Source organism: Taeniopygia guttata, chromosome 2 (assembly GCF_048771995.1).
Source record: "Taeniopygia guttata chromosome 2, bTaeGut7.mat, whole genome shotgun sequence".
Lineage (NCBI taxonomy): Eukaryota > Metazoa > Chordata > Aves > Passeriformes > Estrildidae > Taeniopygia > Taeniopygia guttata.
The window spans coordinates 41,056,398-41,078,083 of NC_133026.1; the positions used below are offsets into that span (position 1 = coordinate 41,056,398).

The following is a 21,686-nucleotide window of genomic DNA, read 5'->3' on the forward strand; positions in this document are numbered from 1 at the left end:
TGCTGTGACAGGATTTTACAAAATAGGAGTAAGAGAAATTGGCTGCTATTTCTGAAATGCATCCTAAGACATAAAAATTTTGCCAGTGTAGATATTTCCAAAAAGACAGCATGTTCATTTGGGCTTTATTTAATGTTGTTAGCTTATGAGAATTCTGTAATGATATTAAAAATAAGAGAAAAGTAAACTACATTAGGCCTCAATAGAAATTACAGATCTACAGACAGCAGATGCAAAGCAAACCACTTCAAGCAAAGTCAACAGACTTTGGGTGAGGTGTCCTATTTATGATGTCCCAAGAAATCATAAATAAAGATGTGAACCACAGAAGAGAGTGATATTCTGAAAGCCTGGTTCCACCAGAATCCATGGAGTGGACATTTCTAATGTGACTGTTCAAGTGTGTCTTCCATAATGTCCAGCCCACATGTTGGCTTGCATGTTCCATACATTTTAACTACAGTGGCTGATCTCTGATGAACTGGTTGGCTGAAAGTTTCACAGCCAAGAAACCACAGTCTTTTATTTGGAGCCCTCTCCATGGACAAAGGAGCAAGGAAAGCTAGAATTAGTCTTCCTGTAGAAGTCAAAATAAGAAAACTAACATTAGACAGTGGATGGCAAATTCAAGTTTTAGGAGACAAGTACACATTTTAGGATGGCTTCATTCGCCTGTGCAAATCTGTGATTTTTCTTTTAACTTTTTCATTATATCCACTTTTTTTCATGCAAAATCAAAGGTTGCTTCTGACCACAGTGTTCAAGTGACTTTGGTTTTCTTAACAGGAGGAAATCTTGAGAAGATGGCTCATGTGGTATGAAGTGTGCAGCAGGATAGTCAAATATTTTTAGAGGTGAACATTTCAGTGACTACAAGAAGAGGTCTGCTAGTCCTGAACCACTTCTTGCTTATGAGTCCCTCAGGGAATGAGAGAGTACCCTTTCCTAGGGAAGAATCATACCAATTTGTCATTCTCCAGGCAGGACTTTGTTGATTAAAGATAGGTGTGAGTTCATGTGACTTGGAAGAAGACCCATCTTGTCAGGATTTCTAAGTTCTCAGAGTCTAATAGAAGTCTGTAATCAAAGAGTGACGTCAACATTCCTATCTAACTCCAGATTTCCTCTCAGGCCATCTGCAGGGTGTGGTTTTGGCATCAGATAGAAAAAGTCAAACTTGGCTTTAGTTTGGAACTAGATGGGTTATCACAGTGGACAAGGCCAAGGAGTAATAACAAACAACAGACCAACACCTGCTAGAGCATTATGACAGTCTTAGGGAAAGTAAACTGCAGTCTCAGTTTAAACCAAATGTTGAAGCATGGAATAAAATTTGTCCACCTGGGCAGTTTAGACAGTTTTTTGAACTGCCAGAGGCATGAATAAAGAGTCACTGATCTGTCAGCCTCTCTTAAAAGAATTTTAGGGAGAAAATACAAGTGTAGTCAATTCTGGAAGTCCCAAAACACCATTTGCTTTTGATAGTCATTAAACCTGATCAGAAATTACCCATCCTAACTGGCCAACCGTTTGCTACTATTGCTAGTGATTAAACTAATGCCTACCTTAGAAACTTAAGGTTTGTGGCCTTACAGGGGATTGCTGCTTTCCAGATGACTTTTTTTTTTCTTTTTTTTTTTCCTTTTTTTTTATTTTTTTTTTAATCAAGTACTTTGGTTTGGATATCCCTCCTTGGAAGAGGTCCAAACATGTTTAGTTTCATCCATTTGTTCCAGTGGGTGAGCCTTGGTAGAACCTGGCACAGCCAGGGATGGCATAGGAACAAACCCCTTTCTCTCAACAAATACAAGGTGCTTGAAACAGTTACCTAAGGACCCACCTTCATGTAGCTCTTGGCTCCAGTGCTGCGGACACTGGAGGGAACCAGTCATGTTTATGGCAAGGCATCCATTGTGCCACATCTGCCATGTGAGCTCAGAGCTGAAAGCAGCATAGATGCAGCTGATGCCTTTCCCCTGTGCTCAGTTGTGAGACGCTTGGCACCCCTGCCACAGGTTTCCTGTGTACATTTGGGTGAGTCACTTCACCTCTCCCTCAGTATTTGTCTCTGTTTTCGTTCCAGGCTTTTAAGACCATGGATTGGGGTTTTTTCTCTGGGTAGAGGGACAGTCCCTCACTATCAGGTTGTTTTGATCGTTACTGCAACCTAGATAAATTGTGACAGCTATTAGTTTATCTTCAGCCTGTGATAAGAAGAGATGAACACCATCCAGAAGAGATGTACCATTTGCTATAGTGAGGATTACGTTGACATGTATTTCATAGAATACCATTCAGGACCTTCTGAGTTCCTACCACACCTACTTCAATGAGGTTTTGTTCCTCTACATGGCTACTGGGAGCTATTGCAACACATATAATTAGGAACAAGAAATGTTTACCTGGGGCTTAAAATTCTGCCAGCCCATAATATACTGCCAGCATTCTCCAACAATGTAAGCTCCCAGTGTTGCAGATGGGGTGACACACTTCCCCTGGAAATGTAGCAATGTTTCTTTTGACAAAGTTTGATAGTAAACGTGACAGTGCTGTAACAAGCTTTGATGGTAACATACACTTGGTTATTTACTGCATAGAGGACAAGGTGGGACAAAACTGTCAGAAACACCCTCATGTTGAGTCACAAGGTTCAGAAACAACCCCCTTGCATTCTAAACCCCTTTCTCAGGTGGTTTCCAGGTGTGGCTGGATCCAGACCTAGTTCCAGGCTAGGAACTTAGGTCTAGAGGATTATATGTGCACAAGCAATCCTTTATCTCAAAGTTTTAGCATGCTTATTCCCCTTTCACTTACTGAGTATTTAATGCAATAAGGATTCTCACAACCTCAAGAGGCATCCCTGTTTAAGGGGAGATCTTGGCATGCAGCCCACAGCTGTGCAGGAGAGCTCAGCAGACCCTGGGCTGTTCCCTATTTATGGAGTAGGGTGATTTACTTGTATTTGCTTGCCAGCTGTATTTTGGTTGGCGCATGCTCAACTAGACCTCAGCTGCTGAGTAAGTTTTATGGCCCTCAGCTATTGTGTTGTTATCTGTCTTCCCAGAGTCCAGTTTTAAGCCAGGTGCAGCCCTCACTGTTAGCTCTTGCTTAAGCAAAAAGCATGGAGGAACACACTGCCACACCCAGTGAGCTCTTCCTAACCACCCCTCTCTGTAGCATCTTCTTCTATACCATAAAACCATTGGAAGTTTTGCCACTGATTATGGTGGATGTTAGATCGGAAACCTTAGGTCAGTACCAGAGCATGCTAGTGATGAGAAAGATGTGTGGTTTGGATGAAGAGAGAAGACCTTTCTCTCAGTCTCTCACAATGGTTCAGAACTCAATTGAAAATGTTAGCAAGAGGCCCTTTTATTTCCTCCTGGAAAAAATCATGTATATTTATTTCCTGTAGTAAAATAGTCTAATGGTAGTAAAAAGTGAAGTTCTAGAAGGAAAAAATTGATTTCTCAGCAAATTGAGTAGAGAGGGGGAAGTTATAAATCCCTGGTTGACTGTTATGGGTTGACTAGCAACATTTGGCTACGGAAAGCAACATGAGCACAATTTTAACACACAGGTGGCTACAAGAGAAGGGCTGTGCTGCATGTAAGCCAAATATCTCCTCAAAGTGGTTCACCCTACTTTTCCAATTACATTGCAAAGTGATTCAGAATGAAACTGTTGTTGATTGTCTGCTCCACTTCAGATAGTTGCATGTTCGTTTTAGCTTTATACAGAATTTTGTGTCAGCATTTTCTGTTCCTTGTGGTTGCACTGTCTTTTCAAAATAGTTTTTAAGTTAAAAAAAAACCCAAAAACTATAACCTATGTTTCCTGAAGTTCAAACACTGGCACAAAAAGTATGTCTTTCCTTACTGCTGCCACACTGAAGCAGATGGTAAGTACTGAGACTCAGAACCAGTAAGCATGTAATTATTCAATTTCTGGGTGCAGAAAAGTAGCTGTTGGGTCAAGGTAGGCATCTACAAGACAGGCTGTCATTGCAAGTTAGTTTGAGTTCAGGTCCCCTGCAGTTCCCAGTTAGATTCCTGCAGTAGATCACATGAGCTGCACAGATGCCCTATTGCATTTCTAGCTCGAATTTCACCCACATCCTCTGGCAGACCATCTACCTTAAGCTCAAAGTCTGTTCCTGCTCTGTAGTTTTTATGTGTAAACAGTAATCAGATTAGGGATGACACCTAGGTTATGCCTCAGGTTAGTAAAGACAAAATTGCAAAATTCATGCTGATCCATGTTACAATGATGTCAGACAGCTAATGTGCATTCTCAGTGTGGAACCTGCAGTTACTGTGGCACACAGACCATGACACAGTGTTATACATGGGGGACAGATACACTGCCTGTGAGCTATGCAAATCGGTGAGTGCAGAGGAGCTATTTTGGTGTAAACTGGTTTTGGAAAATGCCTGATTCTGCAAATTATGAAGCAACTTTTGCTCATTCTGAAGTCAATAGAAATTAATTTTGCTTTTCAAATTCACTTTGATTAACCTGGTCTTGACATCGTGGCACTTACCTTGTTGTAAAGAAAAATGGTAGCTGTGAAAGATCAGAGATTTTCTAATTTAAGGTAAGAGGAAATGTTTGCTGCTGATGAAAACCTTATCTTCATAAAAAGCAATAATGCAATCTGATCATCTACCATTATTGAGTTTCCTTTTTTTTTTCTCTTAAGCTGAATTTACATCACCTGTGGAAAGAAATAAGGAAGGTGGACTGAAAATGCCAAACCTATGCAAATTTTGTGATATTAAAGTAACAACCTGCTCAAACCAACATCAGTGCAAGAGCAACTGTAACATCACTTCTATCTGTGAGAAGAGTAGTGAAGTCTGTGTTGCTATATGGTAAGTTATTTCTTCGTACAGGTGGGACAGGAGCACACCCTCATTCATCACTGCTTAGTACTTTCCTTGATTGCTCTGATATTCAGAATGTCCCTGCTACCTCACCAGGTTTTGCTCTTCTGCTTCCAGCTCATATCTCTGCACAGCATACCAAGAGTTGGTTGAGGTTAACAATTCTGATATGAAATGTTCTGGGGACTTGTTTTTTTTTGTTTTTTTTTTTCTAAAACAGTTCTGTTCCTGCTTAAGCTGTTATTGGAAAAGAGGCATGGTTTTGTGCAAGCCATTAAGCTGTATCCACTCACAGCACTCAAGAGTAGAAACAGATTTGAGGCTCAAGAGAGGATTGTAGTGACAGTTGCTGAACAAAGACAATTCTCTCTCAGGTTTCAAGGGGACTAGATTATGTAGATTTAGTACAAGAGGCTTATTGCCATGTATAGGTAGAAATATTTCCTCTTAATGGGAAAAAACTCTGTAGGTAGAGACTTTGATGTAGGCATGATGCTTTTTATATAGCCTCTGTCTAGGTTTAAAGAAATCAAGAGTTTATGAAAATGAGTTATAATACTTTTTTAGGATTTACTGGCTTTAAGCCAATAAATTTTTCCAGTTTAAAAACTGAGGCTTCTCTTGCTCTTTCATAAATGAGAATCCAATCCTACAAAAGAAAGCCACAAACACTCTTGAAGACTTAATAACTGGACTAAAGGAACACAACTGAGTGTTTGCAGCATTGCTGCTGATTTAGTAAAATAATTAGAACCACTTACAGAGGGAAGTAACTAATTCGTGTACTGAGGGATTAGTTGTGTCCATTGACTTGAAATGTTCAGCATAATTGGAAGTAGGCATTTCAGTTCAGGATCAGTCCAGTGTGCTTTACCATATTTTTCCTGTGCTTCTTTAGTAAGTCATCAGTGTCTATTATTGCCATAAAAAGAAGCTGTTGTACAATTTAAGGTACGTGTTGGATTTTTCATGACCATTTATCCAAAAGGCAAGTAAGTTGAGAACTGTAAAGTGCTTTTGCCTTCAAGTCTTTTGTCATTGAAATTCAATCTGTGGACCAGGACAAAACACAGGAATATAGTTCAGATTATCAGCTGTGAATATTTCCCTGACTGTGAGGCAAATCTAACTTGCATCAGTTTTTATGACTGGTATTTTTGGTTGGTTGAGGGTTTTTTTTTGTATATAACTCCTTCAATGTACAAACTGTGCTGATTGTAGGCTTCAAAAGCAAAATGAAAAGACCAACACACTAGAAATTCCCTGATTTTGAGGAAATAATTCAGTTTTTATCATAATTTCCCACAGATTTTTACTGTCTGCTTAGTGACCACAAAAACCAAAAGTATGTTCTGAAGTTCACAGCAGTTCATTGAGCATAAGCTTGAATAATTCTAAGTGAGATTTTCAGAGGTACTCTTGTGAGCTTAGAGTACTATCATGCAGGAATAGCTGTGCCATTATACAAATGTGAGGAGGCCAGATGGTGCCAAATTTGCCCCATTCAGGAAAGACAGAGAAAAACATACGATGTTCTTTAAATGCCATTTATGTTCTCAAAAAAGGCAAATTTTGGGCACATGCAGTCCTGTCTGCTCCCTTTATAAAATATTCCTTTTTTGATTTCAATTTTCTCCTTTTCATTTCTAGGAGACAGAATGATGAAAATGTGACATTAGAAACAATATGCCACGATCCCCAAGAAACATTGTATGGTCACTTTTTGGATGACTATAAATCAGAGCAGTGTTTGATGAGGGAAAAGAAGGATGATGGGGGATTGATGTTCATGTGTTCCTGCACAGGTGAAGAATGCAATGATATGCTCATTTTTACATCAGGTAGGTTTAATAATTTACCTTGCATTTCTACATTCCTTGCAGGTAATATTAACTGTGTTAATATTAACTGTGTCATACGGATGTCCTTTGGAGTTGCATTTTGTGGGGAAGAACTTCTAATGGCAGGTGCTATTTTGGTCTTTCTTGAATCTTGCAAAATCTCAACCTTTTTTGTGTTCTGAGGATACTTCTTCCTGCCAGGCTGTCTTCATTTTGAAGTAAGTCTGATATTCAGCTCAAGATAGTGCACTTAAAAGCTGATGGAAGATGAAAGCAAGATGTTTACAGTTCTTCTGTTGACACCAAAATGCAACACATGCTAATTACATTATAAAGTCTAAACTAAAGGCAAATGCCATTTTTAAGGTCCTACCTCTTCTAAAAGGCTGTATTGCTGTAGTGTGTTATCTGCATATAGAGATGTTACTGGTAACCTGATGGGTGTGAATTTTAAGACAGCTTCTCTGGTCTAACTGACCATCTGCATCTCTACTGTGGAGGGTGTGAAGAAGCTAGGCTCCTTCTCTGGGGAATATGTTCCCTCACACCTGTATGGCACAAGGAAGTGTACGTGAGTTCAGTCAAACCAGGGAAATGTGACTGCAGACCAAACTACAAGTACATAACCCATCCCCATTCTACTTCATGAGCTCTACGGACACAGTGAAGGCAGTGCAGGTGTGTGCAGTGCTGGTGGACCTCATGCTGCACACACAGATGTGCACAGGTGCACACACCCCTGAGCTTTTTTTTGTCCTACCTGCTGTAGTTCTTTTACTGAAACAAAGTCAGGTTTCTCACAGGGTCTCCTGTGAGGTTTCCTATGGAGAAATTTGTGTATTCACACTCCTAAAGGGGTGTGGCACACCATTCCCATTCTCATCACCCATAAGTTCCTCAGAAAAGGGTATAATTAGGTCCTTGTTACCCGAGATAATGAAGTGTTGGGATGCAGTTTCCACTCCTGGGAAACATGGTGTGTGACTGCACTGAGGTGAACGACTATGTGAGTGATTGTAACTCACTTCCTAGGCTCCAAGAAGGCCAACTAGTTAGGTCACAAAACCACACCACATTAGCCAAAAGCAAGCTAGCATGTCTTTGCTTACCTTGTCCCAGGCTGTCCATATCTGGTGCCACTCCTCATCCCCATCCTCCTCATCCCCTCATCAAGCTTGATTTGAAACCAGACAACCTGACTGCTGATCCATGGTTGAGTGACCTACCCTTACTTGGATGACCTTTAAAGGATTTGGAGTATATACTGGTATTGATATGAGCACAAGTGGTAGACCCAGGACCTAATTCTAACAGATTGCTTGGTTTTATTGAACAGAATCTTCTTTTCTCCCCAAGGAAGAGATCTTACTCTGTGTCAGCTGTCTTGTGTTTTTGTACAACATGAACCACACCCTTGTGGATTTTGGCTAAATTGTTATGAGTTATAACATTATAGTTGTTTTTCCTGGAGCTATGTAGCTGAATGCAATCACTGATAAATGTGTGTCTTTGGTGTGTATGGTTATGAAAACCATTCTAGAAATTCAGCACCAAGTGCCTTGATTCCCATCAACTCTGCAGCTTATTCATACTTCCAGATCAACCTAAAAGGAGTAGTAGAAGTTTAAACCCAGTCTTTTTACCCAAATTCCTTTCACTCTTCTGAGTGGAGCCTTTTCTTCTAGGTCACGTGCTGTGAGCACTTCAGGTGACTCATGAAAACCATGTGCTGCATTCATATGTATTAAGTGAATAACTACAGATAAAAATTAAAGTAATGTAAAACTTCATAACATTTCCAGTTCATTCACAAACACAAGCATTAACTCCAGTCAGGAGGGGGGAGAATTGAGGCTTTGCCATTCCTTTTTTATTGTTGTGGATTAGTGTTTCTTTTAAATTAAAACAGCCCCTTTGGGTTGCTTGCCTGGTTAGCCATGGCAGGAAGACAAACGATTTTTACAGTATCAGACATGCGGTTTCCTGTCTGTGTTTAACTTTGAGCAGAACATCACAGCCAGCTGGTCCATGGCTCCTCCAGACAACTAGATAATAGCCTGTAATAATTTGCCTTTGGAATGACTGTCATGCAGATCTATTCTGTACATTGTTCTTGCGGGTTTTTTTTCTTTTCTCTACATTTCTTGCACACCAGAACAAGAATTGTTTTGCAGTGGTTTTGCACATTCTATAGTTTTAGAGAGCAAGATGAGAGCCACTCTAAAAAAGCCTGATCAAACAGTGATTTTAATAATTTATTAGCAGAAACTGAGATTTTAAAAAATGGCAATTTTTCACCTGTTAATCACAGCATTTCCTTTCAAGGTATGGCTATAAATGACTAGTGTTTTGCCTCTTCTTCCTGTATGCACACATAAGACAGAACAGATTTAGTTTGTTTCTGGTGTTTCTGAGGTACAAAATAAAACCCCGGTTAAGGCAACAAGTTCTAGTTTCCACCAAAGGTTAGTCACTGAATTCCAGTGATTCACAGCTGAGCTGTTATTGCTTATGGAAAAATTGGTTTATAACACTATTGGCTTGCATGAGTCTTGACTGTGAAGGGCAAACCTCCTGACTCCATTTTTAGACACAAGCATCTAAAGATTTTGGGTATTGGAGGCATTGTAACTCATTCAAGAGTGACTTTAGAAATGTTTGAAGTAGATATATCAAAATAAAATGCCTGTTTATTTTATGGATTTTCATTTAAATTGCCAATCTGCAAGATAAGCAAGACACAGTCAAACACGTGCCTAAATATGCCTGCAGTTCTGCTGTGTCAGGGGCCTGACCCTGATTCAGATCCCTGGCATTCCAGGCTACAGGCAGCTGGTGGAAAATACTGAGTACAAAATCACTCCAAATAATGTTCTGTAGTTCTTGGAGAAATAACATGCAGGAGGCAGGTAACCATTGTAAATCTGACTACTCTGTGTTTATTTTGTTAATTTGTTATTATTGTTATTATTGTAATATAATATCATTGTTATTATATGTTAATTGCTCTCTTTTTTTGCCAAACAAAATTGTGGGTGACTGGCAAGCAGCTTACACCCCTGTGGTGGAAAAATGCTTCTTACAGCAAATCTCAATGCCAGTGTTTGGTAATTATTATTTATTCAAAAGTCTAATGTTAGTGTTACCAGAAGGCAAAGCCAGGCAGCAAAACCACTGGAAAAGATTAGCCAGAATTGGGATAAAAGGTCTTAGGTGGCTAGAAGTTGACTAGGTGGCAGACAGAGGCCTGGTCCTTCTGTCGTGGAAAAAATGAGAGCAGGACTAGACTATGAGGGCACCCTGATGTCTGGTTGTGTCTGGCAGATCTTCTGCATCTTGCTTTACCTTCTTTTGCTTTGATCTGCTGGGATGAATCAAGTCTGTCTGTAGTTTTTTGCACAATCCCAGTCCTCCTGTGATGTTTGGGCTGCCTTGTTCCTCAGCTTTCCCTTCACCACATCTCCCAGCCATTAGCCAGTGCGAGCATGACAGCTGCCTAACAAAGCTGGGCTTTATTAACAGTCCCAAATTCTTTGACTGAAGTTAAGCCTTGTTTACCCTAAGGGACCAAGCAGTACTGCTCCCATTCCAGCCCCACATCTGACCTATTCTCTGTGGACAGAAATTACATGGTACTCATTGTAGACGAGAAGATGGGATTCCTGCATGTTACTTAGTGCATGAGCTACCTACCTGTTGTGCCATGCAACTCCTTCCTCTTGTACAGCTCATTTAAGTACAGTCATTCAGCAATATGCAAACCAGCAGTGGAGACTGCAAAGCAAGAAAACAAGTCCTTTGAATACTGTTGTCAATATATATGCAATTGTTATCCTGGGCATCAAATTCAAATCCAAGCAACAGTGCAGAGAACTCAAAAGCTGGAACCAGGATTTCAACACAATTCTGTTTTGTTTATGGTTGTTTCATTCTAATAACTTACATGGTGATAATTTTTTATCCTCACCTGTCTCTTGCCGTGCTATGCAGATCTCCATGCAGCTTGCAACCAAGGTGTCTGTGGGATTGTTTAGGTAACTATTTACTGCTCACCTACTGCAAGATGAAGTCATTTATTTGGGTATTCCTACCACACCCAGATATGGGAGAAACCTTTAGCAGCGACTCTGAACCCTCCAGGCTGTTGCCTTGAAATACCAAAGCCTCACTGATAGAGATGACTGACAGGTCAACAAGAGTTTATAAGAATAATGAAGCTACCTGGGGAAGTGTATCAAGGGAGGGAGGGTGTTGCGCTGCTTTTTAGCAGGTTTTTTTAACTTCACATTGATCATGGTTTTACAGAGTTGTCTAATTGAGAGTGTTAGAGACATGCCTATTTGATTAATCAATTGCGGCTGAGTCATTTGCCTGAACGAATTACAGCCTGTGGATTTGCAGTGCTTCAAGGGTTGTGATTGCTCACTGTGTACAGTTGTTACCTGGGAGAGCTGGTGCTGCTCTGCTGCCTGAACCACCACAAGCATGCCTGTGTGATGCCTTGACCTGTGCCCAGACTGCAGGAAATATGGATAATGTTTTAAAATGTCCTTAAATTCGTACCTCTCATTTGTCTCTAACATGTTGATCCTGTCTTTTCCTTTCTTTCTCTCCTCTTCCTCTCCTTACTAGAGTCAAAGTGTTAGTGATTTTACTTGACTACATAGGAGGATCTCAGACTTAAGATCTGTGTGCAGTCACCAGTCCATAAATACTTATGTGATGAGTTGTCCGGTGCTCAAGGAACATCAGAAGGGAGATGATTACAGCTGGACTGCTTCCAAGTGAATTTTAACAAAGGCTTTCATTAATCTCTCTTTCTGTTATCCAACTAACATGTTCAGAAGGTAACTGTCTTCCAGCTGCCCCATAAAAGAGGTCAGTAACATTACATAACATTGCACAGAGCCTCTCACTGCTTGTATATTGGCTTTGTTCTCTATGTTTCCTCTTAGGTATTTGCAGGCACTGGAGTCCCACCCAGTGCCTGCAGCTGTGTGTAACCAAAGGAGAGGCTGTGTAATGCTGAACATCTGATTCACTTAATGGGATAGAAAGGAAATAGAATGAAAAGAGGTTAAAGGAGCCAAAATTTTGTTTTGCTCTGTATTATTTGTATTGTTTGCTTCTTAGGAAAATAACCATGCTCAGTTACAGATTTGTGTAAAAACAAACTAGGCAGTGCTCTTCCAGTCTGGTTGGCATATTTGTTACAATTTGCATCACTTGAGAGCTTAATAAGTATGGGAATATGGCCAACCTTTTATCAGGTTGTCAGGGAAGAGATTTTTATAATTACAGACAGAAACAAACTGTAACTAACACTGGCAACATAATATTTTGGGAAAGGTTGGAGGGGTGAAACTCAGGCTGAGAATAAAAATAGTGGTTAATGTGTGGCATCTGTTGAAACATATTGAAACTGGAAAGATTGATTTGTTCCAGAAATCCACCAGCAAACAGCAGCAGACACCCAAGCTCTGTAACTGAGCCATGTATCACAGAAACTCAGTCACATCATGTAAAGTTAAAATGCATTGACTTTCATATTGCTGAGTAGGAAAGCTCAGCTAAAAAAGTCAAAGTGTGAGAGAGATGCCATGTACACACAGTGAAGGGACCTATTAGAATGGGAGAGATAAGAAGGGAATGCATTAGTGGGGTGGAAGAGTTTAAGCAAATGGGTGCTGTGCCAGCAATCCAAGGAATTACACTTTCTAGCCAGCAGTGAGGGAATAAAAGCAGCAACAAATTATTTGTTCTGTTTTAGAGCTTAAGAGTTTCTTCGACCTCCTGGGTGCTGAATAGCATACTTGGCAATCAGTTGAAAAATGAAATTCTGCTTACAATAGATGAAATATCCATTAGGTCATTGCTGCCCAGCCTTTTTGCTGAAGTAAGCCACCCAGAGGCAATCAAGTTGCCTGCCTCCCACCCCTGTGACTAAGATGCAGCCATTCCCATCAGGTGACAGATGCGTATGCATGACTCTTCCAACATGTAACACATGTAACTGGGGATTTTCCCTGGACATTACAGAGAAGTCTTGAGTCCTGATACCCAAGGTAGTCGTGTGCCAAGGCCAAAGCTGCAGGTCTGCAGAGGAGTGCAACAGTGGGTGTGCCACTGATCTTCAAAACAGCTCATACTTACTACCTTTCAGGAAAAGAGCTAAGTGGTGGCACTGGGCAGTGACGTGCATTAAGTGCTCGGAGAGCTGGATTTGCCAGCCATTTGTTGACTGAAGAGCAACATTTAAGGAAATACCCAAAAGAACAGATTAATGACTTCCCATACCTTTAAGTAAACCCTTAGGGCACAAAGGGCTGGAAGCTGCACTTGGACCACAGCAGCCCCATGCAATGCTGCAGGCTGAAGGAAGAGCGGCAGGAAAGCTGCCTGGAAGAAAAGGACCTGGAGGTGCTGGTGAGGAGTGGCTGAACAGGAGCCAGCAGTGAGGGCGTGTGGCCAAGAGGGCCCATGACATCCTGGCCTGTTTCAGAAAGAGTGGAGCCAGCACAACCAGTGTGGTGATCATCCCCCTGAACTCAGCACTGCTAAGGACAGTGAGGTGCTGGTGTGTGTCCAGAGAAGGGCAGCAAAGCTGGGGAAGGATCTGGAGCACAAGTCCTGTGAAAAGTGTCTGAGGGAGTTAGAGTTGTCTAGCCAAGAGGACAGGAGGTTAAAGGGGAACCTTTTTTGGCTTTCTACTACTATCTGAAAGGAGGTTGTAGCAAGGTGGGGATCAATCTCTTCCCTCAAGTAAGAAGCAATGGAACAAGAAGAAATGGCCTCAAGTTGTACAAAGGATGTTTAGATTGGATAGCTGGGGAAATTTCTTCACCAAAAGCATTATTAAACACTGGAGCAGGTTCCCCAAGGAAGTGGTTGAATGAGCATCCCTGGAGGTATTTAAAAGACGTGTAGTTGTGGCATTTAGAGACGTGGTTTAGTGGTAGACTTGGCAGTACTGGATTTACAGTTGGACTTGATCTTAGAGGTCTTTTCCAACCTAAACAATTGCATGATTCTATAGCAGGCCAGGCAGACCTGCCAACTACCAGAGGTAGTGCCTGTCCAGGAGAGAGGTCCTCTTTTGGATACCCTGGTAATATCCTTTTCAGACTAAAGACGAAGACATACAGCTCAAGCACAACTTACTGGCCTTTGACAGACTTGGTTTACCTAGTCCAAAAAAAAAAGATCCTGTCAAATACAGGAATTTGTTGAAGGAATTCTACCTTCAGGAAAGTCTGCAAGAAATGCCAGGGTTTATTTTCCACTGGATGGTAAAATAGAGCCCACTCTGGTTTTAAAATCTAGTAATCTCTCTCTTCTGCCATGAGTTGGTTCAGCATAGAGCTGAGGGAGAGGTGGAACTGATTTCCTGCACAACAAAACTATTAAATTGGAAAAAAACACATTAATTTCCAGCAAGTATGAAAAATTAAAATGTTTTCAAGAAGCTATCCTGATTTTAAAAATGCAGGTTAATTTGAGGTGCGGCATTTGAATTTGATTATTACCAAGTATTTTGTGTCAGGATCAACCATTTTCCTAAGGAAACATCCTCCACCCTGAGTAAAAATAACTTCCCACACCCCATCTTCAAACCCTCCAAAACAATGCCTGTAAAACTAGCAGAAATTTTTAAAAGTTGGATCAACTTTCAGACCACTTTTGTCTTCAAGGCAGGGGTTTCAGAGAAAAGTATAGGAGTGTCAGAAGCAGAGTTTCTGTTTTGAAAATCAGTATTTCCCACCTAAAACTGTTTTGCTGAAGATTTCCAAGCCATTTTAATTCTAAAAAGGCCAAAATCAGGAATGTACATGAAACGCTGAGCTACAGAATTTCATTTCCACTTTAGGTTTCTTCAGTAGAGATAAACTAAATTACTCCAAACAGCTGTTCAGAGTAAATTTCATTTCATTGAAAGTGAAGCATTTTATGTAGCTAGTTTTCATCCAGACAGTACTAAAGAGATGGACAGGCTTTTCTATATTTTGTTGCCTAGTGCCTTGCTCAGAAATCACTACACATGTTAGGTTCAAACTCCCATTTTGTAAAAAGCTCTCCCTTAAGGCAGAGCAGGTCTTGAACTTGAAGCTGCTGTACCCCACCCATACCAGTCCACTCACTGCTGGGGATTCAACACTCACATACATCTCTTGCCAAACTGCAACATTTGAACAGAAATTCTGTTCAGGCAAAAGCATTCAAAAAGTGTTGGTTTTCATTCCAGTGTGGAATTCAAATCAAACTTTGAAACCTCAGAATTTCTACAAAATGGAGTTTTCCTCCAGTCAGCTCAAAGGGCTGCTTTGTGTCTTGAGATCTTGCAAAATAGCTAGATCACAGTTCTGTGTCTGGGACCATGTTTTGTGACTTTGTATTTCTGGGAATTTTTAAGACACTGCACAAGCTTGCAATACATCAGTGTCGATATATTTAACTTGAGTTCAGGTAATATCAAATCTATTCTTTCTCTGCTCTGTGGCTTTGACTAGCAGTTGAATAGGCAGCAGCTTTAGAGCCCACAGGGAGCAGCCGACAGCGGGGAAGTAGTTCTGTCAGTACTGGCTGGGCATTCTGCTGCCCTGCCATTCAAGTGTGTGTCCTCATTTCATTGCCGTTGTTTTACTTATTCCTTCCAAAGGTCAGTGGCACTAAAGTTGTATCAAAGGCATGAAAACCAACCTAAAGAATTTGCAAGCTCTAGTGCTTTGAAGCTCTCTGACTGAACAGGGGCTGTACAGTATTTCCATTTTCTTTGGCACCTGAGCCCTATTCCCTCAAGGCTTAGGTAGTGTTAAGGGTTATGCAGATGGTTTATGCTTAGTTTAAACCGCATACAGGAAGCTTTCTTTTAGCTCAACTTCTCCATTGTTATGCTATATTAATAGGCTCTTTTGAAGCTTGAGAAAGGTCTGATCCACCCAAATAATAGTTGTGGGTGTGGAAAGTTATTTAGGAGCACGTTTGCAAAACATGAAAGGTTGTTTCATTTAATCATTTACTTGCCTGCCTGTGCAGCCAGGTTTTACTCATTCCAGTGCTCAGAAAGAGAAAGCTGCACTCCCATTTTTTAAATTACAAGGTTTCAATCATAGGTATTTATTTATAAGTGAACATATTTATTCTTAGATTCCTGTAGTCAAGCCATAAAATGTTGGTTAGCCACTATGCAAACATACAGCTATGCTCTGAATTTTGATCCTGTCCTGATTTTGTACACAAATTTTGCAGAGAAGTCCCCCATCCTTAGTCGGTGCTGGAATGGCTGATTTGATTCTGCTCATATCATCAGGCAAAATCAGAGGCAGTTCCAGGAGTGTCTTGCTCGGGACATACGTCAATGCCAGCAGCTCTTTGCTCTTGCTATCCCCTTTAATGCTCCTGTCAGGCAGCTTGGTCCCCTCCTAAGCTTAGAGTTCAGCCTTGACAGTCCTGACACTCAGTTCTCCCCCGATGTGTGCTCATTCTTGCACTTTCCAAACAGTGAGTGGGATTTGCCTAGTGTCTTAAATACTGAAAATCAGCACAGACTTTGTCCCTGCTGCTTTAGGTGGGGTTGTGCAGCTGCATGCTTTTCACCCCCTGCTTCTCTGCTTCCTCCAAGCGACCATGCCAAAGCGGATGTGTCACTTTGCAGCAGGGCTGCACGATGATACAGTGCTCAGGGGGAAGTGGCCAAATTGCTCAGCTTCTGCTTTGATAAATTTTTTTTTTTTACATTCTTTTTCAAGTAACATTTGCAACATTGACAGTTTTTTCCCTTCTACACAGAAATTCCCCTGCACCACAAGCAGAGCTTTCTCTTGTGCAAAAAGAGGAAGAGCTGAAGGAAGCTGAGAACTCTACTGGAGAGTTCTCAGCTGTAGAGCAAAATAATACAGCCTGCAGCAGGGTGTGTTTCTCCTCAGTTAGAGCTGAACATGCACCCTGCTACCTCCAACTGCTTGGACTCAGGAGGAGCAATTTGAAAGACAACTAATACATCTTAGGGCTTTTGTCACTCCTTTTGAAAGATATTTGTATTTCAGATATCTGGTCTATATACTGCAGCTCTATGGCAAAGAAAAAGACTTAAAAGGCCCTAAAGAAACATTTTCATCTTTGTGAAAAAGTATACCCTATGATATAGATGACATATTACTCATTTCCAAGAGCAGAGTCCAGACTTGCGCATGCTTTTCTGTGGTCAAGAAAAAACAACAGAAAACCAAAACCAACAAAACAGATCCCCAAATGTTCAATAAAATTACTTTCTCTGATTGTTACAGGTCATCGTTTTGTCACATAGTTGTGACCTGCTTGCAGTCAAAACTCCAAAACAGCCATCACACAATGCAGTCAGTTCTGCTCCACCAGGGTGTTTCCCAAGTTCTTAATAAAGCAGATTTTCTAGAAGCAGAGAATGCACAAGGGAATAAGCAATGCAAATCTATTTACTGACAGCGACATTTGACTTTCTAAATATATTCTTCCCGTAAGAGTCATACAAACATAGTGATTTTTTTCCCCTCTTCAATATATTTAAAAGCTGAAGAGTTGGCTTTAATCTGTGATGAACTTTTAGGTATTGTTTTGATTTAAAATTTAATAATTTTAAAATGTACTAACATTTTGTTGTCAAGAGAAACTACTGGAGAACAAGATTTATGGTTTGCATGTGTCTAGAAGGAGGGATTGCCTTAAGTTCTTTTGCATAAATAAAGGAAATATATTTTTGTAGGTACTGCTAGTGCATGTTATTAACCTGTGCTAGGCTGGGAATGAAAGAGCTAGAAAGGCACTTCTTCCTTGAAACCCTGTGAGAGAGGCTAGGATTTAATTACTCACTTGCATCTGGTTGATGAACCTTTCAAGCAGAGGAAGCACATCCTGGTTCAGGATATGAGCCTTTCTCCAAATAAAAAGAATATAGCTTTCAGATGTCCTATCACCTGCCTTTGAATAGCTGATGGCTCCTGCTAATTGCCAGCTGGGTTTACAATGGAATGGTGGTTACAAGTGAAATTGGAGGGTCAGACGTACTGTTTGATCCAATTGTAAACGTTTTACCCGTATCTGTTTTAGCATTGTTCACCTTTGTTTTGAAAGGCACAGAGTAGGGGAAACAGAGGCTTGTGGCTAATGTAGTTAGTGACAGCTTCACTTCAGAGCTTATTAAACTTTTCCTTTCCATATTGACTTATTTGGCCTGATGCACAGAGCCTGAGTTAAAGACGTGGCTGTAAGCATCTGCCAGAGCATCATGCTGCCACAACAAGCCACTTGCTTAACTGTAGTTGCAGCTTCATTTGTTTCAGTCCATTCAGGTTAGGCTCCCAGGACTTCTTATAAACAATTCCCTCCCTTATGTGAAGATGATACAGTACATTTTATCTGACTCAAAGGAAGAAAGAGACTAGAGAGTAAATTTCCATGTATTCGACCAAATCAGTTTCAGATGTAAACTCTGGCCCTCCTTTAATCTCTTCTTGGATCAAAACTGTTCCCTTTTAAACTGGTTGTCTTTCCTAAGAAATACTGAAGTAGAAGGTAGTTTTTAGAGGTAACAGAGCAGCTTTTATCTGTAGGATAATAATCTGTACTCTTCCCAGATCATATCCCTATTCTAGAGTAGGTCCCTGTTGTTCTACTCCCTATATGTTCCACCTAAGAATGTGTTGGTGTGTACACTGCACCAGGTATGGAGTTTGGAGTGAACATCATCTTTACAGCAGAAAACCAGTGTAAAGCCAGCAAGGAACTCACAGAGGAAGTCTTCCAATATGTAAATACATATAGAAGTACCTGGAGGGTGGTGGTGGTGACCATTCTGAGCCTGTTTACCCGCAGGTTTTTCAATTAGTTCTAGCAGCACTCACATACATCAAAGCATGAGAATGAGTTCTGGGTTTTGGGTCTGTATGCAAGCATACATATTTGTGAGAAATAACTGGGCAAGTAGGAGTTCACAGGCTTCATTGTCTGTTTATTTATAGAAAAATTAATGTGTTCTAGTAATTAGTGGTTAAAGGAGCACTTCTGTCAAGAATACATTGACAGAGTAAGTACGGGAGACTTTGGCTATTGTATTCAGGAAAGTGAAGATTTCATCTGTTATGTATTAAAAGCCTGAGAGAAGAACAATGCTACTAAATTACATTAGGTTCTTACTTGTTCAGTTCTGGCTTTTTATAAAGTAAGCAGACAGGGAAGTCCTGGTAAGCAGAGACCTACATACAAAACAACATTTTGAAGCAAGAAAGCAGTGACAATTTTTATTATTTGCTGTCAGAGGAGAAGATAATGTATTGCATTCTGGATAAAAATTACAATTATTGGCAGCTTTCTGCACATATCAAACTATGATATAACTTTATGCATGCCTTCCTTCTGTTCTTTACAGATGACCCTCATAAGCCAGAGGAGAAAGATGAAATTTCCAAAGTCACAATCATAAGTCTTGTCCCGTTACTGGTGATTTCTGTTGCTGTGATTGTTATCTTTTATGCCTACCGCACTCACAAGAAGAGGAAACTCAGCAAGGCATGGGAGAAGAATGTTAAACCCAAGAAGCATAAGGACTGCAGTGATGTCTGTGCCATTATGTTAGATGACGACCGCTCAGACATCAGCTCCACGTGTGCCAACAACATCAACCACAACACAGAGCTGCTGCCCATTGAGTTGGACGTTGTTGTTGGCAAAGGAAGGTTTGCTGAAGTGTATAAAGCCAAATTGAAGCAAAACACATCAGAACAGTATGAAACTGTGGCAGTCAAGATTTTCTCCTATGAAGAATATGCTTCCTGGAAAACTGAGAAAGACATTTTTTCAGATGTAAACCTCAAGCATGAGAACATACTCCAGTTCTTGACAGCAGAGGAGCGTAAGACAGATCTTGGCAAACAATATTGGTTGATCACTGCCTTCCATGCTAAAGGAAACTTGCAGGAATATCTCACACGGCACATTATCAGCTGGGAAGACCTCTGGAAACTTGGCGGGTCCTTGGCCCGAGGGATTGCCCATCTACACAGTGATCACACACCCTGTGGTCGTCCCAAAACACCAATCGTACATAGAGACCTAAAGAGTTCCAACATCCTGGTGAAAAATGATTTAACCTGCTGTCTCTGTGACTTTGGGTTATCCTTGAGGCTGGACCCTTCCTTGTCTGTGGATGACTTAGCTAACAGTGGGCAGGTAAGTTAGAAGGTTGTTTGTGGTGCTGCTGCAATGCACACACACACACACACACACACACACACACACAAATACAACGAGGATCTGCTTTGTGTTGTGAGGCTTTGACACACTTTTCATGCCTGATGACATTACACTTCTATGTGATTTGACATAACCCTGGTCTACCCCAGCATATGTGAAGTCAGTCTTGTGTCCTCAAAAGCTGTAAGCACAGAACTACTGATAGATAATAATTTTAACATTCGAAAAAAGAGACCTCTTTAATGAATGGTACATTCTCCACATGTAAGCAAATACAAGGATATCAAGTAAAAATAATTGCCTTTTGATTTTTCAACTAAGGACCATGGATAATACTCATCTACTTGACAGGGATGTGTATGAATGCCTTGAAGACTACAAACATCTCTAAATATTTTCTCTTTTAATGAAAAATCCTATAGTATAAATTCAGACCATTTGTTAACTTAATTCCTAATAGTTTAATTATACACAAATTTATATGTGTATTTTTATATTTATATTTTTATACATAGGTCACTCAAATATTGTCCACTTAAACTGACTTCTACCTCACAAGGAACTAATATTTTAGCTTAGAACATTTTCAGGGACAGATCTTCAGTCTGTAATGCTCTGTTGAGTTCACAGGAGTTCTACTGTTGTTCATCAAATGTAGATATGCCTTTGAAAGTCTCCTTATTTAAAAGCAACTGTCCTGATCTCATTTTTAAAAGATCTATTAACCAGAGCCAGGAGTGAGTGTTAATTAGTGGAGCCATATTTAAAATGCTACAAACACCACTCTGTTACATATAATTTCTCCCCAGCATGCCAGATCTTTTTAGAGTTCCATGAAGTCGTACCAGACTGTTGGTCATAAGACTGGGCCCATTTGAAGCAAGACAAGGACTATGAAATTCATCACCCACAGACACTTTGCTTAAAGTGGACCTGTATTGCAAGCTGATTTCTCTAGCATTGCTCAGAGACACTTGGAAGTATGAGGATAGTATTGGTATTGCCACTTCCACAGTCCACACCAACACTGATGACAAAGTACAGGGCTGCCCAGATCAGGTTACAGCTTTGGAGCTGGAATCCTTGGGCACTGGTGTTGAGTCTGTTTTATTTTGTTTAGCTTCAGTAAATCAGTTTGGGGGTGACCCAGCTGGTGTCATTCTTCTCTGTGACAAGGAGTATGAGTCAATTGATTTGACTCCAACCCCTGCCTTGTTCTTTTTGGGCACACAAGAGCAACCCACATTAATTCCCCAGCATACCAGCTTCAGTGCTGTAGCTTTTATTAAAGAAGTCTTGCACCAAGATTTTCCTTATGCATAATTTCTAAAATTTACCCTTTAATTCAAACCCATGCCACCAGGAGATTCAATTTTATAACTTGTATAATGGAGCTGACCCAATTTTTAATTCAATAAAAACTTGAGATTTTGATTAAATAAATCAGAGTGTAAGTATTTAACTGTTTTTCTGGTCTTCCTTAGACACTGATATTGAAGGCAAGTTGCTGGGATTACAAAGCCATCTTCTTTCCAATCTACCCAACTACCTTCCATATCGTGCAGATATAGCCATAATTGACTACAATACCAGGCTGGAAACCACACTTTTCCCTATAGAACCTTTTCAGTCTTTTGAGTTTGGTCATCCATGATGGTTAATATTTACAGACATTACTTAATGTGACCATATAAATCTGGACCTTCTTGCCACTGTGTTCAGAGATCTGGTAGGTGGC

At 40.5% G+C, this 21,686-nt stretch overlaps 1 protein-coding gene across 1 annotated transcript in view; it reads left to right on the plus strand.

The window, feature by feature from the left end:
* Nucleotides 1-21,686, plus strand: part of TGFBR2 (transforming growth factor beta receptor 2) — a 60,407-nt gene that overhangs the window by 22,727 nt on the left and 15,994 nt on the right. The window contains exons 3-5 of the mRNA XM_012571637.5: nucleotides 4,703-4,874; nucleotides 6,537-6,727; nucleotides 19,125-19,924. Coding sequence (XP_012427091.3) covers nucleotides 4,703-4,874; nucleotides 6,537-6,727; nucleotides 19,125-19,924 — 1,163 coding nt within the window. The remainder of the gene's footprint in view (nucleotides 1-4,702; nucleotides 4,875-6,536; nucleotides 6,728-19,124; nucleotides 19,925-21,686) is intronic.